We start from the raw sequence: 12,802 nt of genomic DNA, 5'->3' as shown, positions 1-12,802 counted from the left end.
TTTCGGCAGTTCTTCCTTTTAAGAATGTCTCGCAAAGAATGAAGAATGAAAATAAGCAGCTCCACTTTTGTTTAACCCGAGTTTCCTTTCAAACAAATTAATTATAAAAGTTGATGCTCTGCCTCCAGGCTTGAGTCACACCAATAAATCCCCGTGAACCCTCGAATCTGAGCTTCTTCAGCCCGTAGGACCTTCAGGTTTGAATTGTTTGTACGGTTTATTTCCTTTCCTTTCCTGGCGTATTGGGTATTAAGCTGCGACTGTATTTGCAGAACCCTCCACAGGCTCCAAAGGGGTGTTAGATAGAACAAAGGCCTCTCCCAGTCTGGGTCAGGCCTCCTGCAGCATCGGCCTGACGCCTGCATAAGAGCAGCAGACCCCTAGTCTCTTTACTTACAGCCTGCTGAATCAAAAGGTCCACATACACACACACACACCTGAACCCTCCCTGGCATGCAGTGTGCCACGGGGGCCGGGTAACACACAGGACAGCCGACCTGCTTTGACCTCTCTCTGCTGCAGGACTCCCCCGGGACCTGCACCAATAAGCAGAGGGACCACTCACTAGCTCTCTGTTAGCACACTTTGCCCCCTCAGCACCTCACCCAGACGGCAGCGCACGGCTGGAAAACACACACGCACGCGTTCTTCGAGCGTACCCACTCTGCACATAAACAAAGAGGCACGCTCCGACATGCGGGCGTCACACACGGCCTCGTCCAAACACAATCTGTCACATGCAGCCATGTACTGTGTCTGTCTGTCTCCCCCAGCGTCTCCCTTAAATTCACCCGGGCTCCCAGCCTGTCTGGGCCACCGAGCTCGGCTTTAAACTGGTGAATATCTCCATCTTGTGGACAAATTGAATTTCATTATCAGTGAGACGTCAGGATTTGTCTGTGATTCTGTTGCAGTCATGTAGTCATTGCAGGAGCTCTAGGAGGCGGTTTAATCTGGATCTTCAGAAAGCAGCAGCATTTTCTAGCATTTAGCATCCAATCATTCCTGTAAAGAATCTGGAAAGTCTCCAGGGCTGCAGAGGCGACGTGGTGACTTTTCTTGAATGTGACTTTGTTTTTGGTTGGTTAGGCAGTGGCCTCTCTTGGACGGGCTCCTCGGATGAAGGCACAGGTGAGGCCCATAGAGGTGCCCGCCACCTCCGCGCCGCTTCCCCCGCTAAAGCAGCCCCACATTTTAATATGCAACATCTGTGCCGGGAGAGCCGTCCAAAATGGCTGCTCCTCAGAGGACGACGGCTGAGTCTGCTCAAACTTGGGGTTGGGACATTTGGTGCTGCAGAGGTTCTGCACAGATGTTAACGTTCACAATGTCGCTCCGTCCTCTGCTCCGGTACCCAGGGAGGGCTATTTTAAGGGAGAGAGGTGTGTTTTCTTCTTTATCTGCAGCTGTCGTTGTAACAATCCTGGGCAGACTTTCTCCACTGAACAGCGGCTGCTGGTTCTGATAAGAGAGGTTTCTGCATGATCCTGTATCACGGATGGTCGCAGCGACGACCTCTAACAAAGCCCAGGCTGCAGTACGGAACGAGGCTTTACAAAAGGAGATTTTAAAGAGTGCGGAGCCCACTGCTGTAGCCTTTTATTTCAGATACATTTGGAGGAACATTAGCTCAGTCACGTTGTGCTTGGGCTGTGCTTTCACAAAGGGTTGAGAATATCTTCTGAACAGAAATGCCATGACCTAAAGGCTGCTTGTCAGTCGGATTATTCAACTGATTCTCAAACGAGACGCGAGACAAGGCTGCGATGAATCGAGGAGGGGAGAGAGGTCCAAAAGAGAGAAAACTTAAAAGCAAGGAGAGGGACACGTCGGCCCCCTAATGCATCACTTACACAAAGAAGATGTTCATATTTAATGCTCATCATTAGGGCTGGGTTTGAGCATGGAAGACGCTTCTGCTATTTTCCCACACCCCTTGAGCCAAGTCCTTGTGACAGCCCTCCACTGCATCCCTGCAAATTATCCGCATGAGCTGCAACGAACAAAAACAGCCCAGTGCGGGGGAAGTGAGGCTCGGCCTCAGCCCCACTCCTGCGATGAGGAGACACGTCACTTTGCATCAGCTCCAGCCCTCCGAACCACATCATCCGCAAGTGAGGAGAGCAAGACCACTCCACTGGGAGGAGAGGAGAGGAGAGGAGAGGAGAGGAGAGGAGAGGAGAGGAGAGGAGAGGAGAGGAGAGGAGAGGAGAGGAGAGGAGAGGAGAGGAGAGGAGAGGAGAGGAGGAGAGAGGAGAGGAGAGGAGAGGAGAGGAGAGGAGAGGAGAGGAGAGGAGAGGAGAGGAGAGGAGAGAGGGGAGGAGGGAGAGGAGAGGAGAGGAGTGGAGAGGAGAGGAGAGGAGAGGAGAGGAGAGGAGAGGAGAGGAGAGGAGAGGAGGAGGGAGGGAGGGGAGAGGAGAGGAGAGGAGGAAGGAGGGGAGGGGAGGAGGAGAGGGAGGAGAGGAGGGAGGGGAGGGAGGGGAGAGGAGAGGAGAGGAGAGGAGAGGAGAGGAGGAGAGGAGAGGAGAGGAGAGGAGACTTTGGGAAGGTTTTCGACGTCAGCATTAATCAGTGGCCTGACACATTATTAAGCAGCAGAGCATGATACTGTTTTCTGTTTTGTCCAAATGATGCTTCCGTAGCCCTGGGCTTTAAACAGCAAACACTCCCTGGAGCAAATTATCCATACAATAAATACAGGCGGTGCATCAATAGAAAACTTGCCTCAGATAAAAATTTTATAGCATATATTCACACAAACACAGTCCCTTTTATTACATTTGATTCGCTAACACAAGAGCGCTACATGAGCAAGAGTTTTAGCGTTAGCAGGATATGGAACCTATAAAAGACACTGAGAACGCCGTGATATGAGATGTTTAGAAAAGTACACATGCCTATGGCCTCTTTCTCAAGGATATATCCCGACAACCAAGGGGACTTGAGAAAAATTGAGTTACACCAAAATAAACCTGTCCACCAAGATGCATGTGTTCAAGTCTAAATTGTCCTATTTAAAGGGATAACCATAGACAGCTTTTGAATAATATTGACTTGCAAACGATGCTGAGGTCAAGGACAGGAAGCCAGGACCATTTTAGCTGCCACAGAAATGGATGAAAAGTAAAGCCGATGCATGTAGGAGCCATGAGAGAGACTGCTACAGGAGCTGGGGGAAAACATGGATTTCTGGTTTTAAAAACATGTTGACAGAACAAAATACAACTGCAGTTCCGCACTAAAATAGACTGAATATGTCAAAATTTTGTCATGTACATAATTACAGTGATTTTTTTAAGGCAAATTAAATTGCTTTATTTATGCAGTAGCGCTATTTTCAAATCCATTCACGATCACATGATCAATTTCAACAGTTTGTAAGGACATTAATTTCATGCTGTGGTAACTCACCCCAAACCGCCCGCAGATTTGTCTAATTTCTAAATCAATGCATGAGGAAATTATAAAATTAATAAACCTTGTTTTTACAAAGGTTATATTCATGTAAGAAAAAAAAAACCAAAACAGCGCGCTAGGCCAGCACTGGTCCAGCTTTTATTGAACTACCATGCTACATACAGGCTGTCTGTCTGAATCATTGCTATCCTGCAGCAAACCACTCAGTACAGCAGAGCACACTATCCATATTCATGTGATTTTTGCCGGAAGGCATTTGTGTCTACTAAAAATAGCATGGTGAGAGAAAGGGCCTAACACTCTGTATCCTAACATTCATGAGCTCGGTCCTTGTGATTGGGTGTAAACATGTGTCTCTTTGCCGAGACCATATTTCATGTATTTGAGTAAACATTTGTTAATAAATGCTGTCAGACAGAATAAAGAGGCGTTTGGGTGTGTGGCGTAAATCAACAGAGTAACACTGTACACTCAGCTTTCATTTTCTCCTTCCTGTAAACCTCATTAGTCGGTCTGTGGATTATTTGCTTTGTTTATGCACAGGGGATAATATAACTCGCAGGTGTCTGAGTATGACGTGTGTGATGTGATCATAAATTTGATTAAATTAAACTAAATTAAAGATAACACTGATGCCCTTTAAATGTGTTGACCAGGTCCAGCACATTATTGAATCATGCTTTACCCTCTGCATGATGGTCAGAAAATGACTTGCATTAATGGGTGCTGCCAGAAGATGGCAGCAGACTTCATGCGGCTTTGAACGGCGCGTTACTGATGTGCAACCACAAGGGGGCACTATAGCTGATCTAATTTTATCATTTTTAAATAGAGAGCGCCAGTGGATGATGGATTACACTTTATCTATATACTTTTTTTCATTAAATATAGCTTTAGTAAATCACAATGTGTTAGTGATAAAACAGAATATAGTTGAAGGTACTGAATAACTAGTGACAGGAAATTATTAGCACCAATGTGGAAGTTTCTGAGTCACGCTAGGGGTCATTTGCAATTCTGTGCCACACTTTACATCCACAATCTCTTGCCGTGTGTAACAAGTGTAATGCTGGCACATACTAATGTGGCGAGAAGAATGCAGGTCGTTTCCTTTTGAAGAAATAAATATCGGCCATGCCCGAGGCTACGGACTGACATCACGCCAAAACAGGACATGGAAAGTGTGTGACATGGTCCCTGTGAGCCTGGGAGAATGAGGAGGTGGCTGTGCCTGTGTGTGTGTGTGTGTGTGTGTGTGTGTGTGTGTGTGTGTGTGCGTGTGTGTGTGTGTGTGTGTGTGTGTGTTAATACAGCTAATCAGTCCACACAGTGATCACTTAATTTATATCAGCCACTTTGCGTTTTATGTTTTGGAATAATCACCTATGAATTGCTGATGTGCTTGTTCCTGTCTGCGTGGATGAAAGGCTACTCCAGAACTAATGTCGACAAGATGGCTAAAAATCAATGTAGCCTCGAGTGTGGTGAGGTGTAACTGTTATGTTGATGGTTAATAGGAGCATCTGACACTATTCTAGTGATCTACTCTGCAATCCTTCTGGCTTTGTATCAATTTTGTTTTAAGTACTGTAGTTATGTTACCTAAGTAGTTATGTGTAGCATGAATCATCCAGATAGCTAAACCTGGAAACACAGAGGAGGAATAAAACTGTGTGTGTGTGTGTGTGTGTGTGTGTGTGTGTGTGTGTGTGTGTGTGTGTGTTTGGGAGATATTGACCACCAAAATACTCATTCTGTTAGCAAAGTGGGGACATGTACTTCTTGTCCTTACAACTACAAAGAACTGTCTGAGGGTTACATGGTTTAGGTGAGGGTTGGGAGTGGGGTTGGGGAGTTAGTTAGAAGTTAGTGATGTTTAGGCTGGGGAGCTGGTTATTGTTTTATGTCTATGAATGATAGAATCACACTCTTAGATTTGTGCTGCGGCAGATGCATCTGTAATTGTTGCAGTACGACAGTGGTCAAGATGTCCCAACAAGCTTTAGAGCCACAAAAGCAGCTCCTCTCTGAACGACCTTTAATGACTTGAGAAAAAGGAAAGGACTTGTTACTTTTTTCATCTTTTTCTGCTCCAAAGAGCATGAATAGACTCCCACTAACAAAGCAGAGTGTGTCCATGTTAGAGAATATAACCATTTGTCTCTGGCTTGTTGATCTGAACCTCCTTTGAAAGCCCAAACGTGTGTTCCCCAGCCACTTCAACCCTTTGATGAGTCTCTATGTGGACGCAGACGCACGTCACAAACTTGGCCCTTTTCTGCGCTGCCGAGGTGACATGTGTACTGCCACATGCAGCATCACATGGAGCGAGACGTGTGTCCCGCTGAGATCTGAGCTCCGTGGCCTTTGAAACGCTCGCTTTTAACTGCGCATAAGGCAAAGGAAGCCGAGCTGTGGAAAACACGCCGCCTCGCAGTCAGTCAGGCAGAAACTGGGGGCAATGATTCAGCAGTTCGGCGTCAATTAGGGGTCTGATCAGAGGAGCAGAGTAATGATTCGGTGAGCTTCCGGCAGATTATGATGCCTGCACTGCTAATCAAAACACATTTTATTCCCATTATGATGAGGATAAAACGGCAAATGAAGCAAATAATTATCTTCCACTTCACAGAGGGTTTCTTCTGAGAGTCTGTGCAATCAAAGCTTTGTTACAGCTTCGTCTGATTTATTTTGGGCTTACAGGAAGGATGAGCTGCACCATTTTAAACATGGGCTATTTTGATCATTTTAGGTTAAAACATTTTAAAAATCCTAACTTAAAAGTTAATCTCACACTGCAGTAGCTAGCATCAAAGCTATTAGCATGGTTGCTAATCAACCAAGTGAACATCAAGCAACTTTCTTGTGTCTCAGACTATATTTGAGCCTACCTTTAAAAAAAAGGTAATGTTTAAATCATCTTGGTGTCATTTATTAAAATTATGATCAAGCACAGCCCAGAATGCCAGTCTTGTATAACTTTCATTCAAATTTATTTGGGCTCCTCTCACGCTTGTTTTTGAACATGTGTGTTCTTCCTCCCGGGCTATAAATGTAAATCGCAGAACAATGAGCTCTTCATGGATTTGACAGTGCTCTTCCTCCTTCTTTCTTTTTAATTTTCTTTATGTATCAGCTCTTGTCAAGATATAAAAGACCAAACTCTTCTTAGTGTGTATACACAATTATTATATATCATCTGGCTCACAAAGAGATTTGAGTGTGCTTTGTCAAAAGAATAAATGTATTTTTAACACTGTCTACCGCTGCCACAGGCTATAATACAGACGGCATTAAACATTCCCACTCAGAAATGCCACAGCTTTTTATATCTATAACAGTGTATAAACGAATTGGTGTTGCAGGATGTTTTCATATATCTGGTCCCCAGTGGGAAACTGTAGTTCCACCACTGTGTTAAGAGCACATGTCTAAAGATCCCTAATTCCACAGACTCTCAGCTCCTTGACATCCTTTTTGTAGCAGACAGCAGGCGGCCCCGGTGCCGCAGACACAACCTGGTTGTGAAAAGCGATGAACAGTTGACCCCCTACCAGCCAGTCTTGTTTTTACCTTATAAACTGTTCTGAAACAGCACGAGTTCAGAAGGAACAAGTTCTTTGAAATCTTAAGATGAGTAAATCCACAAGATAGGAACGTGATAGTATATCTTTGATAGGAATTAAATCTGCTTCTGAGGTCCTAATGATGAATGGTTCATAAATACATTTTGTGACTCATCGTCATATTTACTTATTCGTGGACTTTTTTTTAGAGCAGAAGAACCAGGACAGCCGGTACCGGGTCTCACAGCCTCTCATGGAAATGTGATCAAGCACCATGTGATCAAATGTCAACAGAAAATTAGGTTAGTCAAATATCAACCATTTTACTGGTCCTGGATATGGTCCTGGATATGGTCCTGGATATGGTCCTGGATATGGTCCTGAATATGGTCCTGAATATGGTCCTGGATAGGGTCCAGGATAAGGTGCTTTTGTTTGTATATTTTCTCCAGTAACAGTAATAATAATAAGTAGATGCACATTAAGGATCTCCTGACAACCTGAACTGGATTCAAGCAGCACAAGCAAAGTCGTGATGCCTCCTAATCAAACGGACAGGGACAGCCTCTCTGTGTGTGTGTGTGTGTGTGTGTGTGTGTGTGTGCGCGCGTCCATAAAAGCGCCTCACACATGAAAGGCAGGAGCTCAATGGGTTCTCAATGGTTGGCCCTCGTTGCCATGGGAGTGTAGGGGATTACTGGGCAGGAAGATGACACCATCCTCTCAGGTTCTGCATCATCCACAGCTGAATAAAGAACTAGACAATCACAATAAAATGAGAGTTTAAATCTATAGATTTCTTTTCTTTTTTGTGCCACTGAACCTCAGAAACATTGTTGCAGGCTGTTTTCCCACCTTGATGAGGATCCAGTTTATATTGTGCAGGTCCTGTTCTGATTGTTCTGATGTATTTAAGCATCCTAACGGCATGCGGCTCGTGTGACCAGGGTGGGTTGGAGGGGGCAGATGATGAGGCTCGCCCTCCCGGTGAGCTATTATTGGCCTCCTCTCTGTGACGTCCCATCAAAAACAAGCTGCCATACCTGTGAACAAACGCTCGCCCGGGCCAGAGCAAACACTGTTGTTTATATAAGTCTTATCTGACCTGAAGACGTCTGGCCTCGAACGTGGGGGGTTTATGTACTGAGCGGGCCACGCTTGGACTCAGCTCTGTGCGGCGCCTGCTTGCTTAGTAGGCGCAGGTGTGAAGGACGAGTCTGCTACGTGCGAGATGCAGCACCACCGCCATTTGATTGAATTTCATGTCAATTCTGTCACACAGAACCCCAGTGCACACGTACCAACCAATTATTTCCACTATATGGATCAACTCTGGACTGGGCTGTCTACCGGCTTGAATAATAGGCTGTAAACAGTGATGTCATTGCCTTGGATGACATCATGGAACAGGCTGAGCTCATTTAATTAGCTACTAAAGCTGTTTATTATGATTTTGTATCATTACAGTTGAGTTTATCAGGACTGTGGGGACAATAACAATGATAATGAAAACGAAGGATCAGGGGAACCTCACGAGAAAGTCCCGCTGAGTGTTTGCACGTTTCACATTATGTGTTTTGGCACCAAGAAGAGGCTGATAAAATGATAACAGTGTAGACAGGAAACAGGACCGTGCGTGTAAAAGATAGAGCAGAACAGGGGAAGGCCGCTGGTTACCCTGCTTTCACTTCTTCTCATTCCCTGACACAAACAGAGTTGAACAGAAGAAATGATGACTGCTCTCCAAAAGCATGGATTACCATAAACGCGCTCCAGCCAGTTAAATGAGGGTAACCAGGCAACAGTTTTGAAACACTTTTGTGAACCAGAGCACTTCCCCTGATGGCGTTTACGTTGGGGATGTGCAGCAGTTTAGGAGGCAGCAGTTTCCTTCAGATAACATGACGATGCTTCTTCATATCAGCCGCCTCAACAGATCCTCATCAGCTCTAATCTCGGTGTTGCAGTTTTTATAAAGGAGGAATATTTAAACAGTTGTTATAACATCACCGTTGGTGTATGAATCACGGAGCTAATTCAGCTGTAACTGGTGTCCTTTATGAGACACGTTCCTCCTCTGAATCTCTATAGAACCTTGGAGAACCTTCTGAATCCTATCAGTGCTGGAGCAGCGTGGGGAATCCCACGTAATTGTCCTTTATTGGAGGGTATTTCACAGCTGAGTCAACACTCCATACAATGGCCTCCGACGCCGTCGAGCTCTTCGGGGGGATACGGGAACACGTCCTTAGAGGACGGTCGGCTAACAGCCTCTTTGTTAGGAATGACACGTTCCGTCGTGTTCGGTGAATCCCTGAAAGCCTGCCTACATACGAGGCGGCGCGTTATGGAAACACAAAAGCTTCTTCTGCATCAGAACAATGGAGAGCAGATCAGGGGGCCTTTGTTGCCACGTTTAAGCTAAGTGGATCCAGGACTAGATTCGTCCAGAAGCTTCTCTCAGTAGCTTCATGCAAACTGGAGGACTGGGGCACATTTCCATGATAAAGAAGGCACCATTACACCCACCGTGGGATCAGACCAATCTCTCTGCCAATATTACAGCTCTGGCTGCAGCAGCTATTTATACTGGCCAACACCTTCTATTCCCCCAGCATGCGTCTGTTATTTGGTCACAGACGTCATGTGTAAATAACAGTTGTCAGCCCCCCCCCATCCTACCATTCTCAGCTCTGGGAAGCCCATTAATCTTTAACCAGGAACCAGAACGGCAGCCGGTGCTTTTAAGCCTGATCTTTATTGCTGAAAGCAGCAGGATCTGCTCAGAGTCTGCGCTAGGAGCAGCTGACGTGCTCAGTTGTGCAAACATGGATGCATATTGCATCTTTTATATACACAGCGTGGTTTATGGCATCTTAGAAACATATTTGTTTTGACCACAGCTATTTTCCCCGGTCGTTGTCTGGGTTATAATGTTTGTTTTTGCTTTTCTTTTCTTTTCTTTTTTTTGTGCTTTTTTTCAGATTGACTTCAAGCTAAATGAAAGTAAAAATACCAGCTCTTCATCCCACGACTTGCATGTAGCTGTTGGATGATAATCTGTTCCGTTTAGGTGAAATAAATCGACGGGCCGCGTGGAAAAGATCGCATTCCCTGATTAATATCCTGCATATTCAGCGCCGGCGGTGCTCATCTAAGGTTTCTGGCTTCTGGTTATATTTTCAATGACTGGAAAGGTCAGGGGGGAAAACAACAGGCTTAGTGGAAACATGAGATGACCATGGCTCAGCCTGGCTGATGCGGCCGCCACTTTTGGTTAAAAAGTTGGATTCTGGACGTGCAATTTCTGTGATTTCAGTAAAACAGTCATGAGGACAAAAGGGGCCCTCTCAGTGTTTCCATCCTTTAATCACTATAAAACATCATGGTACAATACAAAAAGATGAAATAAATATTCAGATACATAAATAAAGAATTTGTGGTCGCGTCTATTGCTAACCAGCCAACGTTGTGGCACATCTTACTGTAGCTTTTCATTTATAGGGTCCTTTTTTGTTTAAGGAAGTACTTTATACTGCCACAATACTAGAAAGAGGCAAGTCGCAGTCGCCGAGGTGATAGTCTCTTTTCAAAGTGGACATTTTGTTGACCACTTTGAAGCGGAGCGCCCGCTGGCCAACGTCCTCCTCTGAGACGCCGTCGAAGAAGAAGTCCTCGTTGAAGATGGGGTTGCGGCTCTTCCTGATCACCGTGCTGCGCTGCTTCTGCAGCTTCCCGGGAACCAGCGAGAGGCTAATGCTGCAGTTGATGACCTTGGGGTCCACAGAGTGGGGGTAGAGGCCCTCCGCACTGATAAGCCGGACACGCAGTCTTTGGTTGTCCGAGCAGTATTCCGCCGACAGTCTCAGGCTGCCGTCTTTCCCAATGGGGACCATCCTCTCCTTCATTACCTTCTCCCTGTGCAGGGTCATGTCCATGGGGAAGATGGTGGGGGGTGCCAGTCTGTAACTGCTCGGCAGGGCCTCGACCAGGCCCTCCGATGCCCTCCTCATGACATTGGGGCTATTGTCCGTGGAGCTCCCCTCATCCGTGGACAGAGAATTGTTCCTGGACACCATCGCCTTCCTCACGTTCCGGGACAGCAGCAGTTCGTGGCTAAGCGCTTTGAAGAGGGAAGATTTGGGGGGGCATCGGGTTAGCAGTGGTGAGCTGAAAGGAGAGGATTCAGTTGAGGAGGTGGTGTCGCTGTCCAGAGCAGCCTGCCAGTTCAGGGAGTACCCCCTGGAGGAAAATCTGGAGGTGAACGTGTTAAGACTAAAGGAGGACGGCGAGGCGGAGGGGGAGGTCGAGGGGGAGAGTTTGGTGCACAGGCTGGATCTGCTCCTGGGCAACAACAGCGGGGAGGCGCCGGGATCTGAGTGGAAGAGAGACTCCTTCCTCCTGGTGTGGGGGCTCTCCAGTAAGGTGCAGAAACCATAGCAGGTCTGTGCTTTGGCTAGGTGGGGCAGAGACAGGGCGGCCTGGCTCTGAGGGTCCGCGTTGGTGGTCTCCTCGTCACTGCAGACGTCACCGGGGCTCTCGTCCACGCTCTCCACCTGGATGATGTGTGGGTTGATGATGTCATGGCGAACGGGCTCCATTTCCGGGCCGGCCTTCTCGCAGGGAGGCGCCCTGGGCAGGCGGGCCGCTCGGCTCTGCTCGCCCTTCATCTCCTGCAGGGATGGGATGGTCGGAGGGATGCAGAACTCTGGGATGTTGTCAGGGGTGATCACGTTGGGGCAGAGGGAAAGCCTTTTGATCTTGTCACTTCTTTCACTGAACATGATGTCGGCTATTTTGAAGCTGAGCTCCGCTGGTGGGATAGGCAGGTTCGATCGCTCCACTGACACACGGATCTTCTCCACCATCCACATGAATCCTTCAAGTATTTGGAAGCTCTGTCGAAACCAAAATGTTAGATCTGTTAGTTCCAACTTTTTTCAAACAAAAAACATCAAGTTCACTTCACTGTAAAGTTAATTCATTTACACGGCACAAATCACTTCTTACCGCCTACTGTGAAGATGAATAATGAACAAATCACAGGTCCTGCTGCGATCCTCTGAGACTTCCCTGCAGAGCTGATGGTGCCCGTCAGGTCTGACGCATCTGTGGCAGCCTGAGAGATGAAGACGGGTGAAATAAAGACCAACCTGATGAGTTTAACACACACCCACTCCAACAGGATCCTCCCTCCCCTCTTGTCCACTGGTTCCCATGGAAATATCCAAAGCACAACAGTGTTCGGTGCCTGTGTCAGAGCGGTGAAGCGATAAGAGTATTCCACCTGTATCACACCACTGGCTCATCATCAATGGTTTCCTGCACAACACACTTTTGCAAAATTTGCATCACATATCCTGATTATTGATTAAGTTCCATGTTTGGGACACATAATACTGTTACTTTTCAATTGGTAAGAGCCATTGTTACACTATAACCGGTCTTTATAATTAAAATAGTTTCTATGCAGCAAAATACTGCACAAAAAAAAAGTAAAAGTAAAAAAGTAAAAGTAAAAAAAAAAGTAAAAGTAAAAGTAAATCTTGTCTTTCAAGCCTTTTCCCTTCTAAATAACGCATTTTTGTGTGGGTGCTGCCCTCTTGTGGTAGGAGGTGACGCAGCTGCATCGTGAACTGTGGCTCACAGTAAACTGGGATGTCCTCAAACCAAATATTTATGATCAACATGCAACAGGGATGGAGCCCTTTCCAGTGTTTTGTTTTCACTCTGCTCAAAAGCAGTGATCTTTTACCTAAAAGGTTCCCGGCCAAAGTTCAAGTAGAATAATTTAGTTACCATGTGTTACCAGGCAGTAA

At 46.2% G+C, this 12,802-nt stretch overlaps 1 protein-coding gene across 1 annotated transcript; it reads right to left on the bottom strand.

The window, feature by feature from the left end:
• Positions 1 to 10,326: 10,326 nt before the first annotated feature.
• Positions 10,327 to 12,101, bottom strand: c2cd4a (C2 calcium dependent domain containing 4A). Its single transcript, XM_011607359.2, has 2 exons — positions 11,994 to 12,101; positions 10,327 to 11,881 (listed from the first exon to the last, which is right to left on the bottom strand). Exon 2 carries the CDS (start codon positions 11,855 to 11,857, stop codon positions 10,514 to 10,516), a length of 1,344 nt encoding a protein of 447 aa, XP_011605661.2. The 5' UTR covers positions 11,858 to 11,881; positions 11,994 to 12,101; the 3' UTR covers positions 10,327 to 10,513.
• Positions 12,102 to 12,802: the final 701 nt, after the last annotated feature.

This window comes from Takifugu rubripes, chromosome 9 (assembly GCF_901000725.2).
Source record: "Takifugu rubripes chromosome 9, fTakRub1.2, whole genome shotgun sequence".
Taxonomy (NCBI): Eukaryota; Metazoa; Chordata; class Actinopteri; order Tetraodontiformes; family Tetraodontidae; genus Takifugu; species Takifugu rubripes.
This window is presented reverse-complemented; position numbering and strand designations above follow the sequence as displayed.